Source organism: Triticum aestivum, chromosome 7A (genome assembly GCF_018294505.1).
Source record: "Triticum aestivum cultivar Chinese Spring chromosome 7A, IWGSC CS RefSeq v2.1, whole genome shotgun sequence".
In the NCBI taxonomy this organism is placed as follows: Eukaryota; Viridiplantae; Streptophyta; class Magnoliopsida; order Poales; family Poaceae; genus Triticum; species Triticum aestivum.
The window spans coordinates 171,214,729-171,227,325 of NC_057812.1; the positions used below are offsets into that span (position 1 = coordinate 171,214,729).

At 46.3% G+C, this 12,597-nt stretch overlaps 1 protein-coding gene across 1 annotated transcript; it reads left to right on the plus strand.

Moving 5' to 3' along the window:
* Positions 1–4,030: 4,030 nt before the first annotated feature.
* On the plus strand, positions 4,031–8,556 carry LOC123147327 (receptor-like protein kinase). The gene is made up of 2 exons (XM_044566555.1): positions 4,031–7,491; positions 7,912–8,556. Exons 1-2 carry the CDS (start codon positions 4,539–4,541, stop codon positions 8,304–8,306), a joined length of 3,348 nt encoding a protein of 1,115 aa, XP_044422490.1. The 5' UTR covers positions 4,031–4,538; the 3' UTR covers positions 8,307–8,556.
* Positions 8,557–12,597: the final 4,041 nt, after the last annotated feature.

Genomic DNA, 12,597 nt, shown 5'->3' on the forward strand with positions numbered 1-12,597 from the left:
CGAAGCCCTGCTGAAGTAGCTCCATCACCACCATCACCACCACGCCATTGTGTTGGTTGTGATCCCATCTACTTATCCGCCTTCTCTTGCTGAATCAAGGAGGATGAGACGTCATCGAGCCGCACATGTGCTAAACTCGGAGGTGCCGTCCGTTCGGCACTAGATTGGTTGGATCGTGAACGGATCGCGAAGAGTACAACTATATCAACCGCGTTATATACGCTTCCGCTTTCGGTCTACGAGGGTATGTAGACACACTCTTCCCTCTCGTTGCTATGCTTCTCCTAGATAGATCTTGGGTGTTCGTAGATTTTTTTTATTTTCATGCTTCGTTCCCCATCAGCGGTGAGTTTGTCGCGTAGTCGAGCTGATCTTTCAGGCGAGCGTGATGCTCGGATACTCCGACACCTTCGCCGGCTCCATCTCCGACAGGTTCCCCGATGGTTCCATGCGTCGGCGATGGAAGGAAGAAGAGGGTGGGACAAAAGAGCGGGAATTAGGCGAAAAGCGGCGGGGAATGGAAGAAGAGAGTGAGGAATTTTGACGCGGAAACAATGCGGGCTGCTACAAAAGCGCGGGCTCCAACTTCCTTTTGGGTGGGCTAGGGGTAGAGAGCGACGTTTAGCGTGTCCGCAAAGGCCCCTCATGTTTGTCTTTGGTTCGGATCGTCTTGCAGATCGATCCGCAACATATTCGGACAATACGATCCGGATGGACGCGGGTCGTTTGCAGGTTGCCGTTTGGAGATGTCCTTATAGTATATAGTAACTTATTCAGCCCTTCCGCTGTACGCGCTGTAGATTCACACCGACAGTAGGCAATGTGCCTTGTTTATCTGTCTGTTCTAACCAGTTACTTGGAACGCCGTAAGATAAAATACACGCGCCACACGCCTTCAAATCATTCGCCGCCCCTCACGCGAACGTGAGAAATAAGCATCGCCGCGTCCCACGTGATGCACGGTTTTGTTTATCCTAGGCCCAAGTCGCAGCAATGATATGACGAGCCACCTGTGCTCTCTCTCTGCCCCCTTCGTCGCCATGGACGCAGTTGCAGAGTAGAACAAGCAGCCATATCCTAGCAAACCTCACCAGCCGGCGGTCTCCACGGCGAGCTTGCAGCGAGAGGAGCTACGCGCGCAGGATCTGCGTTGGTGCTACGGTACGGTCTGCTCGTCCTCTCCCCTTTGTTAATTTCTCCTGAGCTTCTTCTTTTGCTGGTCTTTTAGTTGGTGGCGGGAAGGATCAGATAACTCCTTTTCCCGTTACGAAAAACATTTTTCCTTGGGTTTAGTTCACAGGTTCCTAGAGAGGACGACTTTTTCCGTTACAAAATATTTGCATGGTGGTCGATGGTGTTGTGGATTTGGAGCTTGATTGTTAGTTTTTGCATACCCAAATTAGAAACCCTTGCGCTCTCTGGTTCCATTCCATACATATACATTGTTCTAGCTGCAGTGCTGCACTTGTAGATTACTGGCGGACTAAGAAATGCAGTCAGGAGCTGAGAACAGCAGCGGCTCAGAGCAAAATTCGGTATAGAAAAAGGATGGAGAAGTGGAGAAGGCGAGAGAACATGGGAGGATCGGAGAATGATTTGCTTGCATCAGAGCCCTTGGTCTCGCCCACGAATCGAGCGCCTCGTGCCAAATTTAAAACTAAACCTTACTGCTACGTCATGTGTCCCCGCGCCAATTTTCTTCTTCTCGGCTCTTCTCTATGTTGGCACTGATCAAGATGGTACAGTACTAGTAGGTTGGCGCGAGGAGTTGAAAAGAAAATTAAACATTACTCCCTCTGTAAACAATTTAGTGATCTAAACGCTCTTGGGAGTACTAGCAAGTGTAGAATGGAGACATGGAGTTTTTGACCCCGAGCGCACATGCCTATGATGAACAGAAAAAAAAATTCAAAACAAATCTGATTTTTTTTCTTGATAAACATTGATTAATGTTTTAACAGCGTGCAAAATTTTCTGATGAAATGACATTGGTGGAGCCCTGAAAAAAGAAAAAAAATCGATGCTATGAAAAGAATATTGTGGAAGCATTTTCGAGCATCGATTTTGTTATTTTGCCCATACCTCCTCGAATGTTATTTCATCAAAAAGAATTGTTTTCACGCATATTTCAAGAAAAGTAAATATTAATTTGATCAACGAAATGTGATTTATACTCAATGAAAATTAGTCTAAACCATTGATTTTTTTTAAATGTTTATCAAACGGTATATATTGTGAAATATAGCTAATATTCATTTATCAAATAGATGAAAAAAAACTAAAACACAAGAGGCACCCGAATGGAGGGTATACCTCTTTTCATGTGACAAACTAAAGTGAGGAATTTAACCTAAATAAAAATAGGGAAATGTTTGTATACGGCGAGCCGGCCGAAAACTACGCCGGTCGCGCGCGCCGTGCGATCCCGTGCCATCCAGCGGCCCGCGTCACGCTCGTGTGAGTTGACTAGTCAACTGGGCCCGCCACAATCCCTTCCCCTTCTATTTTACTTTTTCCTCTCGTGATGGCACTGTCATCTCTTTCCTTTGGTTTTCTTTCTTCCTCTCGTTCCTTCTTCTCTCTCTCCTGTGGGGCATGGCGAGGCGCTGCCACACTTCTATCTCCATTGGCATGGGAGGTCACATCACTGCAAATTTGAGCACTCACCGCTCCTGCGAGAGGAGACGGGTGCTGTTTGTGGGGGCAGATAAGCGAGCTACAACCAGCGGCCAAAAGAGCTGCGACCAGTGTCCATTTTTGCTGGAACCTCGTGAAGACTAAGCTGCAACCACAGCTGCCCCGAACTACATCTGTTGCCGTAAAAAGCTACATGCAGTAGACAAAAAAGCTTCAACTGAACACTGGCACACTGAAAAAGTTGGAACCGTTGAAAGAAAAGCTTCAACAACAGATTGAAAAAGCTTCAACCACGGTTGAAAAAAGCTTCAATCATAGATAGAAAAGCTTCAATCGGCACTGCCCAACTAAAAAAGCTTCAACCATAGATAGATTTTGCTACTGCCGGCGAGGGGTTTTGCTACATCCATTATGGCGAAGCCGTGACCTCGTGCCGGCGGCGACGATGATTTTGCTGCAACCGTTGTCATTTTTTGCTACGCCCGATGATTTTTGTTTGCTACATCCATTCAACGACACATTTTTTGCTACCATGGAAAGCTGCATCCGACTGTATGTTTCGTTGACGGAGCTACATCCCCGCGACGACGGAGGTTATTTTGCTGCAACGGTTGTCGGCTTTTGCTACGACCAACGAGAAAATTTGCTACATCCATTAATGGCGCAGATGTGACGCTGGACGACGGTGACAATGATTTTGCTACAACTGTCGCTATTTTTTGCTACTACCGGCGAAATTTTTGCTACATCCATCTAAATGGCGTCGATTGGGCGGCCTTTGTTCGTGCAACCTCAGGCAGCGAGCATCGACGACGACGGTCAGAGTGGCGGCCGGCGACACGGTGGTGCTGCAACGGACGTGATATGGCGGCGACAGCTAGGTGCTACAAGGATAGGGGATGTTGGGCGTGATGGCGACGCCGTCCTTGCTGGAACCGGCGAGGACGGTGTGCTGTGACGGCGAGCACCAGCGACGAGGGAGGCGAGCACCGGCGACGAGGGAGGCGAGCACCGGCGACGAGGGTGGGGACCGGCGGAGGGAGGAGTTCCAGGCGAGGTGGTGGCGGTCGGCAGCCGAGATGACATCCACGCGAGCAGGGGGCGGCGTCTGCGCAGCGCACGAAGAGGACGAAGGAGATGAAAGTCAACAGACAGATCGGACGGGGAAGCGCACTGGATCTGACGGCTGGTGCTGGACCGGCCCAACAGTTGGGCCGGCGCACCGGCGCAGATCAGCGCCCATAAAAATATAAAAGGAAAAGGAAAGGACAACACAAACAAGTTTTTTTTTAGCAAAAGGAAAAGAAAATGACAGCACAAAATAGTGATTAGGACTCTTGAGAGAATGCGTGGGCCAGTTCATGTAGTCCAGCCGATTCGAGAGCGCAGAACGGTGACGGTCGCCTCGCCAGAGCAGGGGAGCACGCCAAAGCGGCGGCGGCGCCGCCGGCTTGGTGGCGAGTCGGCCAAAGACGGAGGTTGCTGGCTATGATGGGGACTCCGAGGTCGGGAGCGAAGAAAGCTGGTCCAGAAGGGACACGCCGAGATTGGGAGATACTGCTCCCTCTCTGGTTGCAGACAGTAGCTACGCTTGACACCAATGTCGCCGCAGAGTCGCGGCGGCCGGCGGGCTCGCCATAAATGCAGGTGATCCGGAGGAGGTCGCGTTCATCCTCCAGCTGCGGCGTCCACGCGGGAAGTAACTGCTCGTCCATCGCCTCTGCTTCATCCATTTGGACTTGGGTCACCGAATCAGTTGCTCAACAAGCAGAGCAATGGATAAAGGGCGCATACAACTGCAATTCAGCATATACTACATGTTATCTTGTTGAATTTGTTTTTACAAGTAGATGCACTTTTTTTGCTGACTAATCCAAGGTTTATGTTATTTTCAGGAACAAATGGGGCTAATTTCATGGCATCATTTAATTCTCTTCTCCAACCTAGTCTCGCTCTGCTGCGGTTTGAGTTCAGATGGCCATGCCCTTCTGGCTCTCTCCAGGAGGCTCATACTACCTGATACCATAAGCTCGAACTGGAGTTCTTCTGATACAACTCCCTGTGTATGGAAGGGAGTTCAGTGCGAGATGAACAATGTAGTTCACCTCAATCTATCATACTCCAAAGTTTCTGGTTCCATTGGTCCTGAGGTAGGGCTTATGAAGTACCTGCGTCAACTCGATCTGTCAAGCAACAACATCTCCGGTCCGATCCCTCGTGAACTAGGCAATTGTGTTCTGCTTGATCTGCTGGATCTGTCAGGTAACAGCCTTTCCGGTGGGATCCCGGCATCCCTCGTGAAGCTGAAGAAGCTATCACAGCTGGCTTTGTACAGCAACTCCCTCAGTGGAGAGATACCCGAGGGACTGTTCAAGAACCGGTTTCTGGAGCGGGTGTATCTCCAAGACAATAAACTCAGTGGCTCTATCCCTTCATCGATTGGTGAAATGAAGAGTCTGAAATACTTTAGGTTGGATGGGAACATGTTGTCCGGAGCTCTGCCGGACTCAATTGGCAACTGCACCAAGTTGGAGAATCTGTATCTATATGATAACAAACTGAATGGGAGTCTTCCGAGATCATTGAGCAACATCAAAGGGCTCGTGCTCTTTGAGGCCAACAACAACAGTTTTACAGGTGACATCTCTTTCAGATTCAAGAGCTGCAAGCTTGAAGTGTTTGTGCTATCTTGGAATCAGATCAGTGGGGAAATCCCGGGGTGGCTGGGAAATTGTAGCAGCTTAATCAGACTTGCATTTCTCCACAACCGTCTCTCTGGCCAGATACCGACTTCACTCGGTTTATTGAAAAAACTATCAATCCTTATACTTACCCAGAATTCTTTGTCTGGGCTGATCCCTCCTGAGATTGGTAGCTGTCGGTCGCTGGTGTGGCTGGAGCTGGACGCGAACCAGCTCGAGGGCACCGTTCCGAAACAGCTGGATAATCTGCGTAACTTGCAGCAGCTATTTCTGTTTGAGAATCGCCTCAGTGGGGAGTTCCCTCAGGATATTTGGGGCATCCAAGGCCTCGAATCCGTCCTTCTGTACAACAACAGCTTATCTGGGGCCCTACCTCCAATGTCGGCCGAGTTGAAGCACCTAAAGTTCGTCAAACTACAGGATAACCTGTTCACTGGAGTCATACCACCAGGATTTGGGATTAACAGCCCTTTAATACAGATTGACTTCACAAATAATAGGTTTGTTGGTGGAATTCCGCCGAACATTTGTTCAGGTAAAAGATTGAAAGTTTGGAACTTGGGGCATAATTTTCTCAATGGTACCATCCCGTCCACTGTGGCTAACTGCCCAAGTTTGGAACGAATTCGTCTCCATAACAACAGTCTCAGTGGGCAAGTTCCGCAATTCCAAGACTGTGCAAATCTGCGGTACATAGATTTGAGTCACAATTCCTTAAGTGGTCCTATTCCTGCAAGCTTGGGCAGGTGTGCTAACATTACAGCGATAAACTGGTCTGAAAACAAGCTTGGTGGTCCAATACCACCCGAACTCGGACAATTAGTGAAGTTGGAAAGTCTTGACCTCTCCCACAACAGCCTAGAGGGGGAAATTCCTGCACAGATTTCCAGTTGTTCGAAGTTGCACTTGCTTGATTTGAGTTTCAACTCTTTGAATGGTTCTGTGCTCACAACAGTATGCAAGCTGGAGTTCATGTTAAATCTGCGGCTACAGGGCAATAGATTAAGTGGAGGCATTCCAGATTGTATCTCGCAGTTACATGGGCTAGTCGAGCTACAACTTGGTGGCAATGTTCTTGGGGGCAATCTCCCTTCATCATTAGGAACTTTGAAAAGATTGAGTACTTCATTAAACCTTAGCAGCAATGGGCTTGAGGGCAGCATTCCATCTCAATTAGGCGACTTGGTGGATCTTGCAAATCTGGATTTGTCAGTTAATAATCTCAGTGGGAGTCTTGCTCCGTTAGGAAGTCTACGTGCATTATATGCCCTGAATCTTTCCAATAACAGATTCAGCGGGCCAGTGCCAGATAATCTTTTACTACAGTTTATGAATTCCACACCAAGTCCATTCAGTGGAAATTCAGGTCTCTGTATGCCTTGTCATGATGTTGGTTCTTCTTGCAAGGGAGCTAATGTTTTGGAACCTTGTAGTTCATTGAGGAAAAGAGGAGTACACAGCCGAGTCAAGATAGCTATGATATGTCTTGGTTCAGTTTTGCTCGGTGCATTTATGATACTCTGTATCTTTCTGAAATACAGAGGTTCCAAGACTAAACCTGAGGGAGAGTTAAATCCATTTTTTGGGGATTCATCTTCTAAATTAAATGAAGTTTTGGAATCAATTGAAAACTTTGATGACAAGTACATCATCGGCACAGGTGGCCAAGGAACTGTATACAAGGCAACATTGAGGTCAGGAGAAGTATATGCCGTGAAGAAGCTTGTGGGTCATGCACACAAGATTTTGCATGGAAGCATGATAAGGGAGATGAATACGCTTGGTCAAATTAGGCATAGGAACTTAGTAAAACTAAAGGATGTTTTGTTCAGGCGTGAGTATGGGTTGATCCTCTATGAATTTATGGACAATGGCAGCCTTTATGATGTTCTGCATGGGACCGAGCCAGCTCCAGTTCTAGAGTGGAGGACACGGTATGACATAGCTCTTGGTACAGCACATGGTTTAGCTTATCTCCACAATGACTGCCACCCAGCCATTATTCACCGTGACGTTAAACCGAAAAATATACTGTTAGATAAGGACATGGTACCACATATTTCAGACTTTGGCATTGCAAAGCTTATCGACCTATCTCCTGCTGCTTCAGAAACTACTGGAATCGTTGGCACTGTTGGGTATATGGCCCCAGGTATGAATGTTAAAAATATGGTGCATGCTTTTCTTGGCTTGGTCAATAAATTATTTCATATTTTTATTCTATTCTTTTGAGCATCCTGCGACTGATTTCATGTTATGTGTTTGTCAGAAGTAATGACATCAGAACCTTGATCTGTTTCTAAAGAAATTTTATCCAAGTCCTTGTTAGAATTTAGCTTATTCAAGGGAAGAAACAGTAATTTTGGTTGTTTCAATGCAGTCATACACAATAGTTGCCCCATCCTTTGACAAATAGGCTTGCTAAATCTGTAAATACACTGATAATGTGCATTTGTATTACATATATGTAATACAGTAATAGGCATGTAAATACTTTGAAAAACTACTTTGCATATACAACCGCAACTTCTTTCTAATCAGTATATCTAATGGACCGTATGGTTTCTGGCAGAGATGGCATTTTCAACCAGGAGTACCGTAGAGTTCAACGTGTACAGCTATGGAGTGGTATTACTCGAACTGATTACCAGAAAGATGGCCCTGGATCCCTCATTTCCTGACAATGTGGATCTAGTCAGCTGGGTATCCTCCACCTTGAATGAGGGCAACATAATCGAATCAGTGTGCGACCCTGCTCTAGTGCGTGAGGTATGTGGCACTGCTGAACTTGAGGAAGTATGCAGTGTGCTGTCGATAGCCCTTAGATGCACCGCGGAGGATGCAGGAAAGAGGCCTTCCATGATGGATGTTGTGAAAGAGCTGACACGTGCTAGGCGCGAGGTTGTATCACTACCGAAGCAGGCGATATCTGGTTCCAGCAGTTCCTGTCAAAACCTGGCAACTTGATGCTTTGCTTCAGCAGTTGTAGTAAGGGCTTGTTTGGTTCATAGGAAAAGTAGAGGAAAATTATAGGAACAGGAGAATTTCTTTTAGTAGCACTGTTCATTCATTTGGTTCAAAGGGAAAATAGAGGAGAATTTCCTTTGATCTCGCTTTTAAAGGGGAAATGCAGGAATTTTACAATCCAGTTGAACCTCCTTTTAGAATCTCTACACATGAAGTATTAGACATGAGTCCTTAGTGGTTAATAACAATATCATCCTAATTATTATACCTCTTCACTTTGTTTGACTTTGATTTGACTGTGTTTGGTAGTAGGATTTATGTGGTTTTCCTATTCTTGCGAACCAAACGCAAGTTTACATAATTCCTGAGTTCCCCAATCCTCTGTTTTCTATTCCTATCACAATCCTGCATGTTTCCAGTTTCTACGCTTTTAGAATATTGTGAATCGAAGACGCCCCAATAAGACGGACATAACAATCTTGGGTTGGGCTCCTCTGCAGTACGGTTGTTACTGTATGCATGCTGCAGCTCATAAATCTGTCGTCCATTCCAATCTAAAGGCTCTCCTCCCCCTCCCTCAATTATCTTATTAACTGGAAGAAAACACCACAGGGAAGTTAGAGACGCGCGCCGCAACGGCAGTCCTCCGGCTTCCAGGTTCCAGCGCCGGCCAGCACGATCGTCCACATAGCTGTGCATGTGAAGCCGGGCACGGCTGTGTTGGGTTACGTAGTAATTTCAAAAAAATTCCTACGCACACGCAAGATCATGGTGATGCATAGCAACGAGAGGGGGAGAGTGTGATCTACGTACCCTTGTAGATCGACAACGGAAGCGTTTGGTTGATGTAGTCGTACGTCTCCACGGCCCGACTAATCAAGCACCGAAACTATGGCACCTCCGAGTTCTAGCACACGTTCAGCTCGATGACGATCCCCGAACTCCGATCCAGCAAAGTGTTGGGGAAGAGTTCTGTCAGCACGACGGCGTGGTGACGATCTTGATGTACTACCGTCGCAGGGCTTCGCCTAAGCACCGCTACAATATTATCGAGGACTATGGTGGAGGGGGGCACCGCACACGGCTAAGAATATGATCACGTGGATCAACTTGTGTCTATGGGGTGCCTCTTGCCTCCGTATATAAAGGATCCAAGGGGGGTGCGGCCGGCCCTAGTAGGAGGCGCGCAGGAGGAGTCCTACTCCTACCGGGAGTAGGACTCCCCTCCCTTTCCTTGTCCAATTAGGAGAGGGGGGAAGGAAGGGAGAGAGGAGAGGGGGGCGCCACCCCTCCCTCCTTGTCCAATTCGGACTAGGGGGAGAGGGGGCGCGCGGCCTGCCCTGGCAGCCCCTCCTCTTCTCCACTTTAGGATGAGGCCCATTAACCCCCCGGGGGGTTCCGGTAACCCCCCGGTGCTCCGGTTTTATCCGAAACTTCCCCGGAACACTTCCGGTGTCCGAATATAGCCGTCCAATATATCAATCTTTATGTCTCGACCATTTCGAGACTCCTCGTCATGTCCGTGATCACATCCGGCATTTCGAACTAACTTCGGTACATCAAAACTCATAAACTCATAATATAACTGTCATCGAAACCTTAAGCGTGCGGACCCTACGGGTTCGAGAATAATGTAGACATGACCGAGACACGTCTCCGGTCAATAACCAATAGCGGAACCTGGATGCTCATATTGGCTCCTACATATTCTACGAAGATCTTTATCGGTCAGACCGCATAACAACATACGTTGTTCCCTTTGTCATCGGTATGTTACTTGCCCGAGATTCAATCGTCGGTATCTCAATACCTAGTTCAATCTCGTTACCGGCAAGTCTCTTTACTCGTTCCGTAATACATCATCTCGCAACTAACTCATTAGTTGCAATGCTTGCAAGGCTTATGTGATGTGCATTACCGAGAGGGCCTAGAGATACCTCTCCGACAATCGGAGTGACAAATCCTAATCTCGAAATACGCCAACCCAACATGTACCTTTGGAGACACCTGTAGAGTACCTTTATAATCACCCATTTACGTTGTGACGTTTGGTAGCACACAAAGTGTTCCTCCGGCAAACGGGAGTTGCATAATCTCATAGTCATAGGAACATGTATAAGTCATGAAGAAAGCAATAGCAACATACTAAACGATCGGGTGCTAAGCTAATGGAATGGGTCATGTTAACCAGATCATTCAACTAATGATGTGATCCCATTAATCAAATGACAACTCTTTGTCCATGGTTAGGAAACATAACCATCTTTGATTAACGAGCTAGTCAAGTAGAGGCATACTAGTGACACTCTGTTTGTCTATGTATTCACACATGTATTATGTTTCTGGTTAATACAATTCTAGCATGAATAATAAACATTTATCATGATATAAGGAAATAAATAATAACTTTATTATTGCCTCTAGGGCATATTTCCTTCAGGCTGGACGTCGTCGGAGGCCGGGAGCTCTCCCGCCTTGTAGAGGAGCAGCAGAACTGGAGCACAAGGTACCCAAGGAGGCTATCAGCATCATACGTCTATGAAGCTCAACGATTGGTGGCTGCAGCTCCGCCAGCGCCATGTGCTTCACAATGTCACGCAAAGAGGTGCCTGGACGGGGAGTGATGTCCGACGACCTTGTGTTGTGTTTGGTGACCTGTTGGTTCTTCTTGTTGCATTTTTTCCTGAACATCTAGACACGGGCAACGAAAAAAAATCAACCACTGAACTCTACAACAGAAATGAGAGGAGCTGATCAGCCAAAAAGACAGTTGACTAGGAGCTATGGAAGAGGATGAAACCCCATCCACGATCAAGATCATCCTGACCACGAGTGTCGCTGCGTAATTGTCGTGGCTTACAAGTTTTGGGAGATCGCTAGGATTCCTCCTCAGAGTTGTACACGAGAGGGAAACAGAAGATTACATCGGGAGGAAGAGGTAGACAGAAGAAAGAGATAGAAGTTTGAAGTATACACGCACATATCTATCTATCTATCTAACATCCTCCCTCAATCTAAACCTATGAAGATTTGTCTAGATTTAGATTGTATTTGAACTCATTCATCCTCCTCGTGGTAAGTGGTTTAGTGAAGCCATCGGCAAGTTGATCTCCTGTAGGAATAAACCTGATGTCAAGTAGCTTTCGAGCTACCCTTTCTCTGACAAAGTGGAAATCAACTTCTATATGTTTTGTCCATGCATGAAAAACAGGATTCGCTGAAAGGTAGGTTGCACCAATGTTGTCACACCATAACCTTGCAGCTTGTGGAATTTTGATACCTAGCTCACAGAGAAGAGTCCGGATCCACATAACTTCAGCAGTTGCATTTGCCAATGCTTTATATTCTGCTTCAGTGTTGGATCTAGAAACGGTAGCATGTTTCCTTGCACTCCATGATATAAGATTTGATCCCAGAAATACAACAAATCCACCAGTGGACCTTCTATCATCAATACACCCTGCCCAATCTGCATCAGAATATGCACTTACTAGCATAGGTGGTGACTTGATAATCTTAACTCCAAGTCCCATTGTAAACTTTAAATACCTCACAATCTGCTTAACTGTCGTCCAATGAACCGTACTAGGGGCATGCAAATATTGACATACCTTATTAACAGAATATGAGATATCAGGCCGAGTTAAAGTCAAGTACTATAGTGCACCAACAACACTTCTGTAATTTGTTGCATCCTTTGGACCAAGTGCCTCTCCTCCCTCAACTGAAAGTTTCTCTGAAGTTGAGAGTGGTGTACTTACTGGCTTACAATGCTCTAGTCCGACCCTTTTTATAATATCACTAGTATATTTCTCCTGTATTAAAACTTAAAAGTATGCCATCTTTCACCTGTTTTACTTCAATGCCGAGAAAATAGTGAAGATTACCCAAGTCCTTCAATGCAAACTCCATATTAAGATCCTGAAGAAGACATGTGGTGGCATCTGGACTGGAACTGGCAACAATTATATCATCAACATTAACAAGAACAAACATTGTTACATTACCTTTGTTATAAAAGAATAGTGAGGTATCTGCCTTTGATGGAGTAAACCCAAGTTGTTGTTACTGAGTACTTAATCTTGAGTACCAGGCTCTAGGGGCCTGCTTTAATCCATACAGAGCTTTATCTAATTTGCAAACATGATGTGGTGTGCTTTTGTTCTCATACCCTGGTGGTTACCGCATGAACACTTCTTCCTCAAGAACACCATGAAGAAACGCGTTCTGAACATCTAGCTGTCGTAGACTCCAACCTCTAGAAATAGCAATAGATAGTACAAGTCTGATA